This window comes from Pinus tabuliformis, chromosome 9, assembly GCF_031772625.1.
Source record: "Pinus tabuliformis cultivar Carrire ecotype Pingquan chromosome 9, CPIR1, whole genome shotgun sequence".
Taxonomy (NCBI): Eukaryota; Viridiplantae; Streptophyta; class Pinopsida; order Pinales; family Pinaceae; genus Pinus; species Pinus tabuliformis.
Window position 1 is genome coordinate 1,767,518,935 of NC_142307.1, and position 19,452 is coordinate 1,767,538,386.

The window sequence follows — 19,452 nt, forward strand, 5'->3', positions numbered from 1 at the left end:
GAGAAACCCTAAGACCCCAAGAGTTCATTGTGCCCCTAAGAAAACTAATATTGGTCGAAGGAAGAATTTTCAATCGGTCAAAAGAATTATTTGGGAAAGTAATTATAAAAGCATTCGTAAATATATATTTAAATTCTAATAACAAATTTGAATTGATAGTAATTCCCTCTAGATTCCATGTCGTATCCATAAAGGGTCATGTCTATACGTGTTCTGCCTAAAAAGCAAAGAAAAGAACTTGCGTCTTCTCTAAATTGCTCACCACAATTTTGTGATCAGAATTTGCTATGGTTCAGAATCTTGATACATTCTCTCTGATGGTTGCACTACGTTTTGTGCTTTGGTTCGTTTGAAAACTCTGCATGGCATCGTTCTGGAGTTTGGTTCATTTGGAAACTTCACATGGCATCATTCTGGAGTTTGGTTCATATGACATCTTCGTATGGAAAGTTACAAGGGCATCACTACTGTCACTCTGATCTAAGGCTTGCTACTTGTCTCTGTGGTGTGTATCATATTACAGAGGCACCGCAATTGAACAAAGGCTTCGAAATTTATTATCACTAAGGCATCAGAGGAACATTGCACAATGTTTTCACTCTTATGCACAACAACATCGTTGGCATCATTACTTGACATAGTTACATTGTAAGGCATCACTCTATGGTAAGGCTAATTAATTTATTGTGGCTCGCTTAATTTTTTTATGGCATCACTCCTATACTCTATATGAATTCTCTATGGATCAGTGGCACATTTATGTTCTCTATGGCTTGTAGTCAGTGATCAATGTATAACCCTTGATGATAGTGAGTCATGACTGAGTTGAAAGTAATCTGTAATATGGAAATGACATTATTCCGATGTATATGACAGAGCTTTGGAAATGTGTCAATGATGTATATAATAATATCAGTTACCTTTGTGAACTTGGATCTAATCTGTGAATTTTGATATGACAGTGACTCTATTGCTTAAACATGACTTAGAGATATATACACTGACCTTATAACAAAACAATGACCATGAAGGAAGACTGTGGCAGTGTCTCTGACAATAGTGACTATGAAGTGTATTAGTGAGATATATAATGATAGTGATCATGCTCCCTTGATGAATAGAGATCTTTGATATGTAGCTATGACTGTAATCCTTATCTTTCAGTATGATAATGGTAGTATATGGACATGGACGTTAATTCTTGTGACTAGGATATGGCAACAACTTTCTAGAGATTGTTTCAATCAGTTCACAAACACAGTTGTGAAATGACTTGGGTTGGCCCTAGGAGGCCTAATGTAATTGTGGTATCTCTCTCTCATTGTACTTTGTATCTCAGCTGAACAATTGATGAATATCTAATGAAATAAGAATTTGGATGGGTTTTCCCCTTAGCGGGGTTTTTCCCTGGTCTTTGACCAAAACTCTGGTGTCCCCTTTGCACATGTTTTTCTTTTGTCGTTCCTTTATCTTCCACTGCAATATTGATGTTATCGTTCTTTGTACATAATTGCTAATGATGATTAGGTGTTATGGGGTGAATGTGATATGAAAATGATGAAACATTTAAAATGTAATTATATACAGCAAAGAACAATCTAGCCCTAAGGAAAATTAACATGGTTTCAGAATTGGGCTGAAGAAAAGTCATTGAAGATCACCCCTGTGAAGACACGTTTGGTTCAAGTAGAATGGAAGAAGATGAATATGGCAAAGACGAAACAAAAAATGCTAGGGTTTGGAGGAAACCCTAGGGATGTCTTTTGTATAAAAGTTGGCGTTTGGAAAAGCCCTAGGAGTGGACTTGAATTGGCAAAGCTCCAAGTATGATTCAAAATTTCTTCATTTGATCTAAGAGAAGTTATTTGGGACTGATTCAGAAAACCCTAGGAGTAGGCCTAAGATATGGCAAAAGCCTAGGTTTTATAGCTTTGAAACCCTAGTATGATTAGAATTAGTGAGAAGACATTCAAGAATTTGTGACTAAATTCAAAGAAACACTAGATGGATTTGTCTCCTATCCAATAGATGATATGCTGCAGATTAAGAGGTCATTGATGGCTGGAGTTGGTTGCCGATGAAAGAGCTAAAGGACACGTGTGGTACTCAGGAGGATGCATTTCTTCTAAAGATGACATTGGCATATAATTGATTGTCAGTGGTGTCTCCTGGCTAAGAGAAATACCAGATCAAGAGGGCGCTAACAACCTCCTTCAAACCTCATTGAAGATAAGTATTTTCAAGGCTTATGTTAGGACACTGCTCTTGTTTAGATTTTTCATTTTTGGTCTATTGTTTATTCCTCTTGCACAAATATTTGAATACTTCTTTTACTAATGTATTGGATAAGGAAAGTTGATCCTTCTCAAAGATCATCATGATGTGGAGCATTGCAGGAAGATTTAGTACTTAGAGGGAGCTGATGCAGGATAATGATGAAGCCACTCTCATATTTAAGAAAAGGAAGAAAGACCTACCTCATGACGAGGTACACTTGCATTATGTTTGTTTACTTTAACATTATTTCTCTTGCTCTTGTTCTATGGTCACAGGTATATCTGATGAATGTGAGGACTAAGTCCTCTATATCGAGATTGAGGAAGATGTGGAGCCATCCCATGACTTGAATGGCACATGAAATGGACAAGAGCTCAAGACCTCGACGGAAGGGTTGTAATCTCCTTGGTTGATAACTATGATTGAAGAAGTCTCCTATTTAGAGGGAGTAAATTGAGTGCAATAGTTTGATATGATGTTGAGAGCGATATGTCCTTCATGCAAGTACTATTCTAGATGGCTAAATTGTAGTAGTATCTAATGCTTTTGTGATATGGTTCAAACTATGATAAAAATATGCTCTCATATTTGTAAAGTTGGCTTCCTCCACTATGTCTATAAGGAAGGAACATACCTGGAGCTACCTCAAGGCTTTGAGGCACATGAGATGAGATTCATGATTACAGATGGAAGAAAGCCCCATATAGACTCAAGTAAGCCCTCTGGTTTTGGCATGCTTGGATTGATGGTCATCTGATGCGGACACCAACCTCTCTTCAAGGTTGCAGGTATGTCTCTGATATTTGGTTGTGTATGCTAACAATTTATTTATGACAAGATCATATCATCTCGTTATTTAGTCCCAGAGGGAGTTGGCCCCTTAGTCTAGATGATCAACATCTTGAGTTTGAAAGTGCAACAGAGAGATGATGGCCTACTTGTCATGAGAAGTGTATTGACATAGTTTTGGCATGATGATTTATACTGAACTAGTTGAGAGAAACTCCTCTTCAGATACAAATTTGATGGATCCTATGATGAAATGAAAGTCAAATTAATTCTTGCCTTGTAACGCGATCTAGATAAAGCCTAGATGTGTATATTGGGTTATTGATAAACACGTGTTGAGATATCTACATGAAACTATCATTCATGGTTTGAGACACGCTGCCAGAGACTTTATGGATACATTAATGTTGAAAATGTTATTGTCTAGAAGAGCACAACTGAATTTTTCCTATTTCTGCCCCGATTTCTTGGCATAGAAATTTGTTGCTTTGAGAGGCAGTGATTGTTGCTAGCATGGTTCACTGAGAGTCAGTGTGGTCGAGAAAGCTCTTTGGAGAGTTGTTTGAGCATATGTTGGGCATGACTATGATATACTGTGATAGGTTATGAGTTCCGACGTGCAAAGAATCCTGTGTTTTATGACAGGTTCCGGTACATTGAGATATGGTGTAGAAAGGAGCAATGGGACTCCACCACATTTTGATTGATGAGCAGGCAGACAATTGGATCTTTGTGTTGTAGCATGTAAGCTTGTGGTTGACTCGATATTCTCTAGGTGTCATGCACTATGGCCAGGACTAACAACTGTAAACCTAGTGAAGGCACCGATGAGAGAAAGGGGTCCCAGGCTGATCGAGAACACTGGGTAATGTTCTTCCCCCCTATTTGAGCTCCTAGGGAGAGGAATTGAGCTATGAGGCTCTTCGGGTTGAGGGAACTATGGACAATAGGAGAGCTATGATCCTTACGTCATGGTAAGTAGCATCCTGCCTATTGTCTGGTAATAGGAGAACTGAAATCCTTACCTCATGGTAAGTAGTATCCTACCTATTGTCACTATAGGGTGTGTGTGATCCTTGCCATTTATGGCAAGTTGAGCATCTCCCCCATATGGTTTAGCAATGTATACCCCAATATGCATCCTACCCACAAGCTAGGCTTGTTGGGATTGTTCCTCCCCATTTGGCCAATGGGTTGAGATGACTTGAGATGGTTGTGATCCTTGCCTCTCATGGCAAGTGGTATCTCACTCAAGCGATGGGATGCAGGTGTTCTACCACTTGACTCTTGAGGGTCAATGTGGGAAGATCAAAAGATATTGGGATGGATGTGATCCTTACCTTTCATGGCAAGTAATATCTCGCACGCTGATTAGACAACAGGATGGTTGCGATCCTTGCACGGTAAGTTGTATCTCGCCCATTGTCACTCGACAATAGGATGGATGTGATCCTTATCTCTCATGTCCAGTAGTATCTCGCCTGTTGATTAGACAAGCTGATGGTTGTGATCGATGCCTAGTAAGTTGTATCTCGCCTATTGTCAATGGATATAGGGTGGTAGCTGGGCTCCCCTATGATGGTCAAGACATCTTTGATCAACTGATGATCAAATGAGTCAAGTTTAGAAGAGATGTGATGAGATGGATGACTTGTTGATATAATTGAGATGAAAGTTATGAGATTTGACTTGGAGACTAGTAGGGTTTGAGGGTTGATCTCCCCTAGCTTTGATTATGCATTATTCTTCTTCTATGAGATGAGATGTAATAATGATTTAGTTGCTTGCCTTCTTATATTGACACATGTCATCCTAGATGAGACTTATGATGTGAATGGAAATTCCTCCCTAGTTGAGAGGGAGTGTTGAAAGCTGGGCAGCGTTGGGATGAATTTCCCCAAGGGTTTCACCCTCAGACCCCAAGAGGAGTTCATCGTGCCCCTAAGAAAACTAATATTGGTCAAAGGAAGAATTTTAAATTGGTTAAAAGAATTATTTGGGAAAGTAATTATAAAAGCATTTGTTAATATATATTTAAATTCTAATGACAAATTCAAATTTATAGTAATTCCCTCCAAATTCCATGTTGGCAACATAAAGGGACATGTTTATTCCATCTAGGGAATTTATATATAATAGGGCATATGTGTTCCACCTAAAAAGCAGGAAAAATAACTCGCATCTTCTGTAAATTGCTTTCCATAATTCTGTGATCACAATTTGCCATGGTTCGGATATATTCTCTCCGATGGTCGCACTATGTTCAGTGGTTTGGTTCGTTTGAAAACTTCACATGGCATTGTTCTACAGTTTGGTTCGTTTGAAAACTCCACATGGCGTCGTTCTGGAGTTTTGTTTGTTTGGAAACTTTGCATGGCATCATTTTGGAGTTTGTTTCATATGACATCTTTGTATGGTAAGTTAGAAGGGCATCGCTACTGTCACTCTGATCTAAGGCTCGCTACTTGTCGCTACGGTGCGTATCATATTGATATTACAGAGGCACCACAATTGAACAGAGGATTCAAAATTTATTATAACTAAGGCATCAGAGGAGCATTGCACAGTGGTTTCACTCTTATGCACAGCAACATCACTGGCATCATTATTTGACATAGTTACATTGTAAGGCATCACTCTATGATAAAAAGAGTTCCGCATCACTCTATGGTAAGGCTAATTAATTTACAGTGGCTTGCTTAATTTTTTTTATGGCATCGCTCCTATACTATATATGAATTCTCTATGGATCAGTGGCACATATATGTTCTCTATGGATTGTAGTCAGTGATCAATGTATAACCCTTGATGACAGCGAGTCGTGACTGAGTTGAAAGTAAACTATAATATGGCAATGACATTAATCCTGTGTATATGACAAAGCTCTGGAAATGTGTCAATGATGTATATAACAATATCAGTTACCTTTATGAACTTGGATCCAAGTATCGCTGTGACTTTTGATATGATAGTGACTCTATTGCATAACCATGACTTAAATATATATACTGTGACCTTATAACAAAACAGTGATCATGAAGAAAGAGTGTGGCAGTGTCTTTGACAACGGTAGCCATGGAGCATATCAGGGAGATATATAATGATAGTGATCATGCTTCCATGATGAACAAAGATCTTTGATATACCATATATAGCTGTGTCACTAAAATGATATGGTTGTACAGTGAACTTATGGATGGTAGCTATGACTGTAAGTTTGTAACCCTTATCTTCCAGTATGATAGTGGAATGGATAGGGATGTTAATTCTTGTGACTATGATATGGCAACAACTTTCTAGAGATTGTTTTGATCAGTTCACAAACACAGTTGTGAATTGACTTGGATTGGCCTTAGGAGGCCGGATGTCATTGTTGTGTCTCTCTCTCATTGTACTTTGTATCTCAGTTGAACAATTGATGAATATCTAATAGAAGAATAATTTGGATGGGTTCCCCCCTAGTGGGGTTTTGCCCCCGTCTCTGACCAAAATTCCGTTGTTCCCCTTTGTGCATGCTTTTCTTCTGTTGTTCCTTTATGTTCTGCTGCAATGTTGATGTTATTGTTCTTTCTACATAATTCCTAATGATGATTAGATGTTATGGGGTGAATGTGATATGAAAATGATGAAAATTTTAAAATGCAATTATCTACAATAAAGAACAATCTAGCCCTAAGGAAAATTAACACTTGTGGCATCAATGTTGATGTTTGTTGCTCAAATAGGTACTTCTGCACATGTGCAAGTCTCCTAATACATACTTAACCTTAACAATCACTCTAAATACTAAAGTAGTTCCTTTTTATAAGATAAAGTGAGTTAATCTAATGAAATGCAAAGGTTTTTGCATTAATGAATTAGATGAATCTCAATCTAAGTTGCACGAAACGGGAAACGGGGAAGCGAAACGAAACGCGGAAGCGAAACGAAACGCGACCTCCCCAAATTTTGGAAACGGGGAAACGCGAATATATATAATAATATATATATATATATATATATATATTAAAAACATTTAAAAATTATTAATATATATATGTGCAATCATAAAGCATTAATGATACATTTACTTAAACATTTTAACATTAAGATTAAGATTAAATGGTTTCTAGAACAGCTTAGAAACCCTAAAAAAATTACAAACTAATTAGAAAAAAAAAAAAAATTAAAAAACAAGTGATTTTTTGGAGGAAACGGGGCCCGTACGGCCTGGAAACGCGTTTCCGGCCGTACGGGCACGTTTCCATTTCGGGAAACGTGCCCGTACGGCCGGAAACGCGTTTCCAGGCCGTACGGTACGCGGAAACGCGTTTCCGTTTCGTTTCCGTACGGAAACGGACCCTACCCCTGCGTTTCCTGCAACTTAGATCTCAATTGTTGAGCCATTGTAAGTTTTGAACCTATTTAAATGAAGAATTGATTTGAAGGGCATAAATTTGTGTGCATGTGATTGTGAGATTGGTGTATTTAATTTTCTTCTACTATTATATTTGTTAAAATTCTAATCGTGTTATTATTTAGTATAACTATGTATTCTACTAGGAAGTAAATTAGTAATTATCCAGTTGCTAGGGTTAGCAAATTAACAATCAACGACTGGGTCATATGACCATGAAAGGGCTAAAGGTACTGATAAACCACTAATTCCTTCCAATTTTAAAACAGGTAGTCATACAAGTAAAGGAATTCTAGATTATATCCACATAGATGATTGTGGGCCACCCCTATAGTTTCTTTTGGAGGATCATAATATTTTGTAGCATTTATAGATCATTACTCTATAAAGGTGTGGGTCAATGTTCGAAAAAGAAAAGTTGATGTGTTTAAACAATTTAGAATTTGATTGAAAAGACAATTTCTAGGTTATTCAAATGTTTAAGAAAAGGTAATGTAGGCGAGTTCACATCTCTAGAGTTTGAAAAATATTGCAAAGAGATTGGGATTGAAAGGCATAAAACCACAATATACACTCCCCAAGAAAATGGCATGGAAAAACACAAGTACATGACTCTTCTAGAGAGAGGAAGGAGCATGCTTAGTAACGTCAATTTGCAACAAGAGTTGTGGGCAGAAGTAATCACTAAAGCTTGCTATTTGGTAAATTAGTCACCATCAATTGCAATAGATTGCAAGATTCATGAAGAGGCATAGACAAGTCATCCTTGTGATTACTCATATTTAAAAAAAATTAGTTGTGAAGCATTAGGGGAATTTTGAGGTCTAAAATGGGTCTCGGGAAAATAATATAATAATAGTTAAACTAATAAACTAAGGGTTATAAATTTTTAAAGAAAAAGAAAGGAAACCATTTTTTTTATAATTGTGTTTTCGACTTATCTCCTTATAAGGTTACTCGAATGTTAAGTGTAGAAACCCATTGGATGCGTATTTAAATTTCAGATCCAATGAGTACCCACTTACATACTTTTGAGTAGAACCACATCGTAAAAAATTGAAAATACACGAAAAAAACATGTCATTAAATTCCAGATCCAACGAGTACTCACTCTGCATACTTCTAAGTAGACCCACATTGAAAAGTTTTGACTCCAACAAGTACCCATGTTTCGACATGCTTTTTTCATTTATTTTCAATTTTTTTCAATGTGGGTACTTGTTAGATTTAGAATTTAATTCTGCATTCAATGGGTGTCTACACTTGACATTTGAGTGAACTTGTAAGTAGATAAGCCAAAAATATAATTAAAAATGTAGTTTTCTTCCTTTCCCTCCAAAATATTTACCCTATAGATGACATCATCATCTTAAATATTAGCAGTTCTTTAAAAGTTAATTTTGTTAGTACATTTTTTGTTTTGAGGTCCATTTTTACCTCAAAATTCCCCTAATGCTTATTCTCTTACTCCTAAAAATTAACATTCCAAGTTAGACCCCATATCAAAGAAGTATATCTATGTTGGTTATGATGATGTACTTAGGGGATATAGATTGTGGGATCCTGCTATCCACAAAATCATCATTAGCAGAGATGTATTTGATGAGTAACCCTCACAAAATTAGGCATTGTAGAAATAGATATGAAATAGGAACAAGTACCACAAAAACAAGAAATTCAGTTGGAGACTCAACCATCTACAAAAACTAGGAAGCAAGAAGAAGCTTTCTGATGAAGAAGAAGCCATGGATGCAAAAACCATACAACAAAATGTGGAAATGCCACAATGAACACCGAGAAGATCTATATGCAACAATTTCTCCTAAAAGTTATAATGACTATGTTTCATCTATTTTTTTGATTACTAATGTTTCGGAAGCTTCTTGTTATTTGGAAGCAAAGGATGATATTGAAAGTGCTAAATGGAAAATAACAATGGAAGAAAAAATGGATGCTTTGGAGGAAAACAGAATCTAGGACCTAATAGAATTCCAAAGGACAAAAAAGTTTTTGGGTGTAAGCGGGTCTACAAACTGAAAAGTGTGGTTGATGGTAGCAAATGGGTGTTCTTAAATGGAAGGTATTGATTTCCTTGAAGTTTTTTCGCCTGTTGTTAAGCTTGTTTCTATTCATTTTTTATTAGCACTAGTTGCTTCACTTATTCTTGAGTTAGAGCAGTTAGATGTTAAAGAAACTTTTTTACAGGGAGATTTGGATGAGAAAATTTATATGGAACAGTTGAAAGGGTTTATTCAAATTCTCAAAATAAAATTTGTTTGCAAGCTCAAAAAGTCATTGTATGGCTTGAAGCAGTCTCCCAGGGAATAGTACAAGAAGTTTGATTCTTTCATAGTGAGCCACAATTTCATTGTATTTACTTAAATTTTTAATGGTATATTTAATTATTTGTGTTATATGCTTGTTGCAAGCAAAAGCATAGTTGAATTCAATAGGTTAAAGGCTTAGTTGGCTAGGACTTTTGATATGAAGGATCTAGGAGCAGCAAAACAAATTTTGGGCATAGAACCACACACAGACATGAATACATGGCAAATCAAGGTAGAGAGCATTGAAAAGCAATGAAATGGGTTCTTCAGTATCTAAGGGCCACAAGTGATTATTGCATCACTTTTAATGGTTGTAGTGTTTCAATCTATGCTTATGTTGATTCATATTTTGCGAGTGATTTGGACAAAAGGGTATCTACTTCAGGTTAGGTCTTTACTCTTGTAGGATGATCTATTAGTTGGATGTTAAAGCTTCAAGAAACAATTATTTTATCCACTATTAAGGAAAAATATATAGCTGTCTCACACGCATGCAAGGATACAATTTGGTTAAAGGGTCTTCTGGGTGAGTTTGAAAGAATGGAGGGCAAAGTGAATGTATTCTGTGATTGTCAAGGTGCTATCCATTTGGTTGCCAATCCAACTTACCATAGTAAGACTAAGCATATTGATATCAAATACCATTTTGTAGGACATGTTAGTGATGGAGTTGGAGTAGCTCCTAAGAAATTCCATACTCTAGAAAATTTTATAGGCATGTTTACAAATCCAATATTGTTAGAGAAGCTATAATGGTGTTTGATTTCTCTTGGCTTATAGAAAAGGGGATGAATGGGATTGGGAAAGGTATTAGGTAAATTGTTGTCGAGGTGGAGATTGTTAGAATTGTGACAAAAAAAATTATTATAAAAACCAAATTTACTTAAAGTAAATATTTGATAGTTTGTATAACGGTGGAGGTTTACATAATGGTGACAGTTCAGGTAACACATGTAATATTGCCATGCTAAAAATACATTTATGTAGCCCGAGAGGGGTGTGTTAATGTTGTTTTAAGCCTGATCTGAGAAGACTGTAATGTTTTTTCTTGAGCAATAAGAATATTGATACTTTGTCCCTTGGATGTTTCCTTGACACATTGTCAATGTTTTACCACAAATCTTTATCTTCTTTGAATGTTTCTTTGTTATCTTGTTTTGTTATTTCTCTACATCTAAATTTCATGTGTCTCATGGCCAACAACTAGTACTGTTATTTTAGCTAAGTCTAATCCTGTTACTCTAGTTCCACTCCTTTACAGAATTTACAGTTGTCTGTAAAAAGTCTTTCATTACATCAAAAATTCACTATTCCATTAATAATCAGAATTATTTGAAGTTTTACTGGTTATGAAAGGCTTACAATGACAGAAACAAAAAAGACCTTAACCTTATGACTATTATGTGGTGCCACCAGTGTCTCAGGAGAAGTCTGGTGCTGTTTACCGTCCATGGTTCCTCATTTGTAGTTAAATGTGATATTTAAAGGTTCTATATGACGAAGACCACCATGGTTCACATTACATATGCATTAGTGATGGCCCAAAGTTGATTATTAAATGACAGGCTCCATATTTTCGAAAGTATTAATGGTTACATTGCTTGGATAATGTATATGATATATTTGTAGATACATGATATATTTTTGAGGAAGTCCATAACTTAGTGTGTGAACATATTTTGGAACTAATAATTGGATGCACTTAAAATAGTAGATGCCATTCAAGCGAAAATTAACCATGGAATTTACAGTTGGGTATAGTCATAGACTTATTTGGTTGTGACCTCAGTCTAAATAAAAATGTATAAATTAAACCCCTTATGGTCTACAGTAGACTTCAACTCTATTAATCTTTATGTAATTAAGAGGTGAGGCATCCTTATCTCTATGCAACGAAGCAAATGGGAGGTCGGGAGCTTGCCACTTCAAAAAAACCTTCGGACAGATTCGGGAGCAAAGTCCACCACTTCATGATAAAATTCATTTGTTTGAAATTTGCCTTCGCAAAGTGCATGTTTGTGCAATTTCTTTGATTCAACTTCCGTTTTAAGTTGTAGTCATATATCTGTTGCATGTGTTTTGCCTTGTAGGCTAATCGAAGCTTCAAGTCATTTTCTTCGAAAAAATGCTCCTTTTCCCTCCATTGGAACGTATTTTATCAGCTTTTTCCTGTGTTTTTGTTTTTGCAGATATACAAAACAGAGTGATATTTCACGTGGACGAACTTGGTTTTTCCATGGGGAACGCAAAATCATGCTTTATACAGAGCGTGCTCATTTCTATCACAGATATAAGGTGCCATGTGTTTGCAAACCATATGGAACAAAGTCTCCTATTATATTGTTCATAATTTGCTTATGGGAGATGGATGTCTTTATTGCAGATACGGGGAATACGTGATCTGATCTTTTACTCCCTTCCAGAGAGAAATGATTTTTATGCCGAGGTAATATTTGCTAAATTTTCCTTGAATGCTCTAATTTAAGGCCGTTATCAATTTATCTTTACCTTACCCGCTTTCTTGCTACAAAGGCATGGTGTGTCTATTTTATTAATTTTTAAGTAACTCAATTGACGGGAATTGCAATTTTGTTGTATACGTCTTATATTCATTTCCATGTAACTTCTTCTCCAATTAAAAATGGGTTATGACTTCTGTTGTTTTTCAGCTTACGAATATGTTTGAAGGGGTTGGTAATCCTACCTGCACGGTGCTTTTTTCACGATTTGATAGTTTGCGGGTGAGAATTTCTGAACCCTTTGTGTGTTGATTTCCATAGCCATCCCATTAATGTGTTATTGGTGAGGTGCTGAAAGCAGTTTCTATTTGGTCTGCAGCTTGAGAGAATCGTGGGAACATCGTCAGCCAAAAAAATGCTAAACTCAGAGAAAAAGACTTTCATGTTTTGTTAAAGAGAGGTACTGCATACAAATATTGCCGTCTTTACGAAAATAGTGCCATCTTGATTGGGTAGTAGCCCATTTTTTTGGGTATAATTATTTTTTACAGATGCAAGATTTGCATCTGTGCCAATTTTGCTTTGTAAAAGCCAATCGAACAAGCTACAATATTTTGGTTCTCTTAAAAATCAATTTATGGTTGTCATTTCATTTTTTCAGTTGGCTTGAAGTCCTCACTGAGGATCGAACTTTTGTTAGCAAATGATTTACTTTTTGTTCCAAAAAGTTAAAGCTGCATCACACTTGTTACATAATCATTTAGTTAATCAACTATGACAAGGGAATTAGCAGGGAATATTAATGTAAGATGTCTAAGAACAATCTAAATGTGCCTATAAATTATAATAACAATGATCAATGTTCATATCATCATGGATTTGTTGTTTTATCTAGTTGTGTAGATGCTGTACTGAAAATGATTGGTTCTCTAATGTAGTGACCTCCATGAATATTATTAATGTATTAGTCAATGCATTACTACCAGTGTTGGAACTCTCACTTTGGGCTTCCTTTCAATGTTTTTTGTGGGGAGTTCATAAAGGATTGTAGATTGAAGGTGAACCAATCTACAAAACCTTAATTTAGACAAAAGTGCTAACAACACCCCAAAAAACACTAGATATCAGAAAGAGAGCATCTAGAGAGATATTTATAACCAAAACCATAATCACACTAGAAAGAGAGATATCTATAACTAGAACCATAATCGCACCAAAAATAGAGATTCACATTGTAAACAAGTCACTATGATAAAGAGAAGACAATATAGAGAAGGTTCCCTTGGGTTTATGATAATGAATGAATCACTTAATAGATAACACAATTGAATGGTATATTGATACACTACCCAAGAGGTAGGGCACAAGTCTCAATGGGTTTTCACTAGGTTGGCTTTAATCTAAATAGAAAGAAACATGAAAAAAATTGGGGGCTAAGTTTCGCCCATTGGCTAATTTCCCATTATTTTTTTCAAAAAATTGATATATTGATTTCCATTTTTTCTAAAAATGATTTGTTGACATTTTACATCATAAAATTAAAACATTGAAAATCACTAAAAAAAAACTATATAAAATCCTTAGAGTTTTTGGCGCCAAGGACTCCATTGTAAATGGAGTTGTAGAAAAGGAGAACAAAACTAGATAGGAAATGGTTATAGCAATGTTGAATGAAGGCAAACTAATAGATACCTTTTGGAGAGAAGCAACCAACACAACAATTTACATTTTAAATAGAGCACAAAATAGAGTGAACAACAACAAGATACCTTATGAATTATGGAAAGGTGGATGCGTTTCAATAAAATACATCAATGCAGTTGGGAGCAAGTGCTATATAAGGATAAATGAAGATGATTTAGGCAAGTTTGATTTTATAATAGATGAAGGTATCTTTCTTGGCTATGCATCTGAAAGCAAGTCCTATAAATGTTACAACAAAAGACTACAGTGAAGCATGGTAGAAAATATTAATGGAAGAGTGGATGATGCAATACCTCAAAAAGAAAATTTAGAGGAGACAATCTATAGAGAATGAGAAAAGGAAGAAGAGGAAGAAGAATACAAGAAGAGATAGAATGCCAATATGCAAAGACACCATCCAAACTTGTCCAAAAGTATCATCCAAAAAATCATATTTTGGTGATGTAGATATAGAAGCTCAAACTAGAAGAGGATTGATAAGTGCACCAAACCAAGTGAACTTTTTTTTGTTGTCAAAATAGAACCCAAGAGCTTTACACAAGCTAATCAAGATAAGCATTCTTTAATAAGATACTCAAGTTTTCTTTATTGTATTTGGTTTAAGAAATGAATATACCTCTACTAGATTGAGAAATTGCAAACCTAAAAATAATGACAATTCTCTAAACATGGACATCTCAAACCGTTTTTGCATTTCTTTTACAAACATTTGGCTCATTTTGTTGGCATTACTTCCTAGAAAATGAAGACCATGTAGCACTCTATGGACTAAAACAAACTCCTACAGTTTGGTATTCAAGACTTGACAAATACTTACAACAAGAAAGTTTTAAAGAGGAGCTACAGACACCAATCTTTACATCAAACATAAATGAAAATATATTAATCATTTTGGTTTATGTGGATAATATCATTTTTGGAAGTAACGCTGACAAAATGAGCCAAATGTTTGTAGAAGAAATGCAAGAAGGGTTTGAGATGTCCATGTTTAGAGAAATGTCATTAATTCCAAGTTTGCAATTTCTCAACCTAGTAAAGGTATATTAATTTCTTAAACCAAATACATTAAAGAAATATTGAATAAATTTAGAATGCAAGACTACACATATTCTATTACACCCATGATTGAAGGGTGTAAATAAAGTAAAGATGATGAATCCCCATAAGCAAATAAAACATCATGCATGTCTATTGATATGTGACAACATCAAGGCCATACACCATGCAAGAAGTAGATTTGGTTGCAAGATTTTAATATGCACTAAAGGAGACAAATGAGCAAGCAACAAAAATAATGTTCAAATATCTAAAGGATGCATTAGACTTTGGATTGTAGTGTTCAAGAAGTAAGGACTTTACTTTAACAACATATACAACTGCAGATTGGGTAGGATGTATTGATGTCAAAAAAAGAACAAGTAGAGGAACATTGTTTCCAAGCAATTGTCTAATATCATGGTTGAACAAGAAACAAACTTAAATGTCTCTATCCATAACAAAAGTTGAATATATTGCAGGAGCAACATGTTTTGCATACGTTCTCTGGATGAAGCAGTGACTAAAAGATATCAAGGTAGAACATGTTGGAAACACTAGGGCGGGGGGGTGAATCAATATTCCTTTTCAATTGTTATTTTTACCAGTTAAATCATTTATATTGAGAACACAAAACGAACAATAGGAATAAATGCTTTTATTAATATAATCTTTACAATAAATCATGTACAATATATATAAGGCTGCACCCTATTGCCAAGCACCAATTTGGTCTTTTGTGAGGCTCCCACCTCTAGGGCACCAACTTTTTGTTTAGGAGCACCAACTCCAAGGACACCAGTCAATCCAATTCCGAGGTGCCAACCCTAAGGGCTCCGACCCTATCTTGTCAAAGACACCAACCCCAAGGGCTCTGACCCTATCTTGTCAAGATATGTTTGGTAGTAATTCTCTGCTCCCAAAATCTTTTTCATTAAGTTCTGTCAATCTATAGCTTCACTGTAGTCTCCATGCTACATCATTAATGACAACCTGTCTTCATATGAAGGAGCCTTCACAATTATTCATATTTCCCACACACAGTATGCAAAGTTACCTCTTACTGTCGCGATATCTTACTTCCAAGAAACAAACTCACAAACACTTCAATGCTGGTGCTATCCACTGCTCCCGTAAAATGATGACAGATGAAACTTTATTTCCTTTCACAAAACTGTTCTTCAAATTGCGTTATGTACATCTTCCATAGATTAATTTATCACAGGTCTGAGCCTTTCAAAGATTAACCCAATCAACAGAATTGCTTCGTCCTTCGGCGTCCTTCTGTCCTGCTGGACCTTCGGCTTCCTTCTGTCCTGCTGGACCTTCGGCTTCCTTCTGTCCTGTTGGACCTTTGACTTCCTTCTATTCTACTGGACCGACGACTTGCTTCTTTCTCACTTGATCTTCGGCTTCTTTTGTACCTTCATTGTCTGCTAGACCTTTGGCTTCTTGACCTTTCGACTTCTCGATCTTTGGCTTCCTCTTTCGCTTGCTCGACCTTTGGCTTCCTTTTTCGCTTGCTCGACCTTTGGCTTCCTTTTTCGCTTGCTCGACCTTTGGCTTTTTTTCTACTGTTCCTTTGGCTTTTTTTCTACTGTTCCTTTGGCTTCCTCTATCTCTTCAAGTTCACGAGTTGTGAACTTCTTTATGCTCTATTTTTATGCCCGAGATAGATTACTCAGAACTATGCCCGAGATAGATTACTCAGAACTGAAGCGTTTTAACTCGTTTTTATACAAGTTTCACCAATGACCAAAGGACACGTCTATTGGAGGGAGGCTGACTTGTATATTAAAAATATATATCAGAGTCTTTTATCCATAGACGTGATTATTCACGGAAACCATATAAGAGCTGCTACACCCACATGGAGGTCCCTTTGGTTTCCTCTATCTCTTCAAGTTCACGAGTTGTGAACTTCTTTATGCTCTACTTTTATGCCCGAGATAGATTACTCAGAACTGAAGCGTTTTAACTCGTTTTTATACGAGTTTCACCAATGACCAAAGGACACATCTATTGGAGGGAGGCTGACTTGTATATTAAAAATATATATCAGAGAGTCTTTTATCCATAGACGTGATTATTCACGGAAACCATATAAGAGTTGCTACACCCACATGGAGGTCCCACATGTCACATCAGAGTCATTCCTTTAACCCTACAATCACAATTCCATGAGAATCAGAGTCATTCCTTTAATCTTGCAATCGCAACTTCATAAAAATCGGAGGTTTTACAAGTGTGCACATGCTCTGTCTTCCGATGGAGCGGATGCAATATTCAATGAACTGTTTTTAATGAATCCATCGGGTCCACAATATTATCGCAATCGGAGGTTTTACATGTCATCCCTTCGAAACTTGTGATTCAATGGATGTGATATTACATTATGTTATGTTATGTTATAGTGGTGCAGCGGGTCCGCAATATGATATCGCAATCAGAGGTTTTACCGTGACAATCCTATGAAACTTGTGATTCAACGGATGCGATATTACATTAGGGTTGTTGCCATACACTAATCGGGTTTGCATATTATATCACAATCGAAGTTTTAATGTGACAAGCCTTCATAACTTGCGACACGAAGGTTCCGATACAGCGGATGCGATATTAATTAGGGCATGTTGTAATGGAATCATTGGGTCTGCAACTTATATCGCAATCTATGGTTTCCGAGACTTCGACTGGCACACAGATTAAAACGACCTTAACCCGTCGAGCTGACTGTGATCTAAGGGTTGAATATGAGATCGACGACTAGGATTGAGTGCGGGACTTCAACCACGATCAAGGAAATCCATACTTTCCTATCCTCGCAGTTGCTAATCACCGTCGATCTAATAGATCTGTCAATTTGACGATCCAGATCTATTCCTCTGCCATTCTTCTTCTGCAAGCACTTGGGTTCTTGCTCCTGTGACTTCTCTTCACTCTTCCGCTCTTCCACTAGTTGTTGCTCCTGTAGCTTATCTTCTTGTGACCTCCGATAACTTTGTTTATGCTCCTTCATTGTTTTCTTCCTATCGGTTCTTCTTGGGCATATATTACATGCGATACTTCTGATATGGCTCCTCCGATGTTTTATTTTTTACTTTTCTGATATCGTTGTTGCTCTTTGTTCTTTCGATAACACTTACCCTTGGGCATATGCGATAACCTGCTTCCTTGATGGCTTCTGATGAACTCTTCCTCTTATTCTTTGGCTTCATGGCTTCTCCTCTTTACTCTTTCTCTTTCTCTTCTGATGGCTTCCGATATCTTTCCTCCTCAGTTCCACTGTTTATATTATGTCTGTATTCAATCTTTGGATCCTCCATGAGTAGTATTATGATCAATGGGCATCAATAGGAAACCACACATCACAAGAATTTTCCATCAAAAATAATGCCATATTGACATCAATGACAACCTATATCAACAAAACATAATTAGCCAATCTCAATCATTTGTGACAACACAAGTCCAATCAACATTTCAAAGAATTTTGTTATGCACTTAAAGATGAAGCATATTCCCATCAAGTGCTACGTCCTAAGAGAACATGTAGCCGAAGATGTATCAAGCTAGAATATATTGCCACAAAGGATAAGGCTGCATAAATTTTTACCAAACCCCTTCCTAAAGAAACATTTGAATATATTAGATAGAAGTTGAGAGTGATATCCCCATTGTCTCATTAGTAAAAGGAAACACACGACCAGTGGGAACATCCCTCTTCCATTGATGTCACAAGCAGAGAAGTTACAGACAAAGGAAGAGTTGTAGACACAAGGAGAGTTGCAGAAAGAGAGAGTAATACAATATTGTTGCAAGATTTAATAAATGTTTTCATCAATGTAAAGGAGAAGATTGTTGGAAATGTTGTTGTCGTTGATGTCAAAGACAAGAGAGACTACATATGTTCAAATAAAGTCACAAGATGAAGATTTTTGAAAAAAATAAATTATAAGCTTGGCAGGACTACATCTTCATCATGTTCAATATATCACCCTAATCAAGGTAGAGAATTGAATCGGTGACTTCACATCAAGGAGTGTCTTAATAAAGCACTCAATCACTGTCTATGGAATAACCATGGACAAGATTGTTAGAAATATTGTTTGAAATTTTTATTTTTTTTTCATCCTGGGTATGAATTTCATATTTTTGATGGCAATTTTACTCTAAATACCTAGCTTAAATGGAAGCAGATGATATATGATTGAAAATATTATTATGAGACCTCTTCAACTGTATATTAAACTCCCTCTAACTTCATAGGAATGAGGAGATATGAAAGACTTTGTCAGGTTGGCCTAGTTAGAAGTACATGTCAACCCAACTAATTTTACAAGTCAGCCCCATAAGTGAACATAGAAACACTATAAATAAATGATAGATAAGTGCGTGTGAAGATGATCCAAGCAAGAAGAGATCTGAGGTGCCTAAGATAAGTTGGGGAATACTCTTGGGTATT

The 19,452-nt window shown here is 36.1% G+C and overlaps 1 protein-coding gene across 5 annotated transcripts in view; it reads left to right on the forward strand.

Moving 5' to 3' along the window:
• Positions 1 to 12,756, forward strand: part of LOC149155853 (protein NUCLEOLAR FACTOR 1-like) — a 252,395-nt gene extending 239,639 nt beyond the window's left edge. For all 5 annotated transcript variants that reach the window (XM_089446073.1, XM_089446075.1, XM_089446076.1 and 2 more), the window contains 4 exons: positions 11,979 to 12,084; positions 12,173 to 12,235; positions 12,459 to 12,530; positions 12,628 to 12,756. In XM_089446073.1, the coding sequence (XP_089302199.1) occupies positions 11,979 to 12,084; positions 12,173 to 12,235; positions 12,459 to 12,530; positions 12,628 to 12,702 (316 nt within the window). In that variant the 3' untranslated portion in view covers positions 12,703 to 12,756. The remainder of the gene's footprint in view (positions 1 to 11,978; positions 12,085 to 12,172; positions 12,236 to 12,458; positions 12,531 to 12,627) is intronic.
• The last annotated feature ends 6,696 nt before the right edge of the window (positions 12,757 to 19,452 follow it).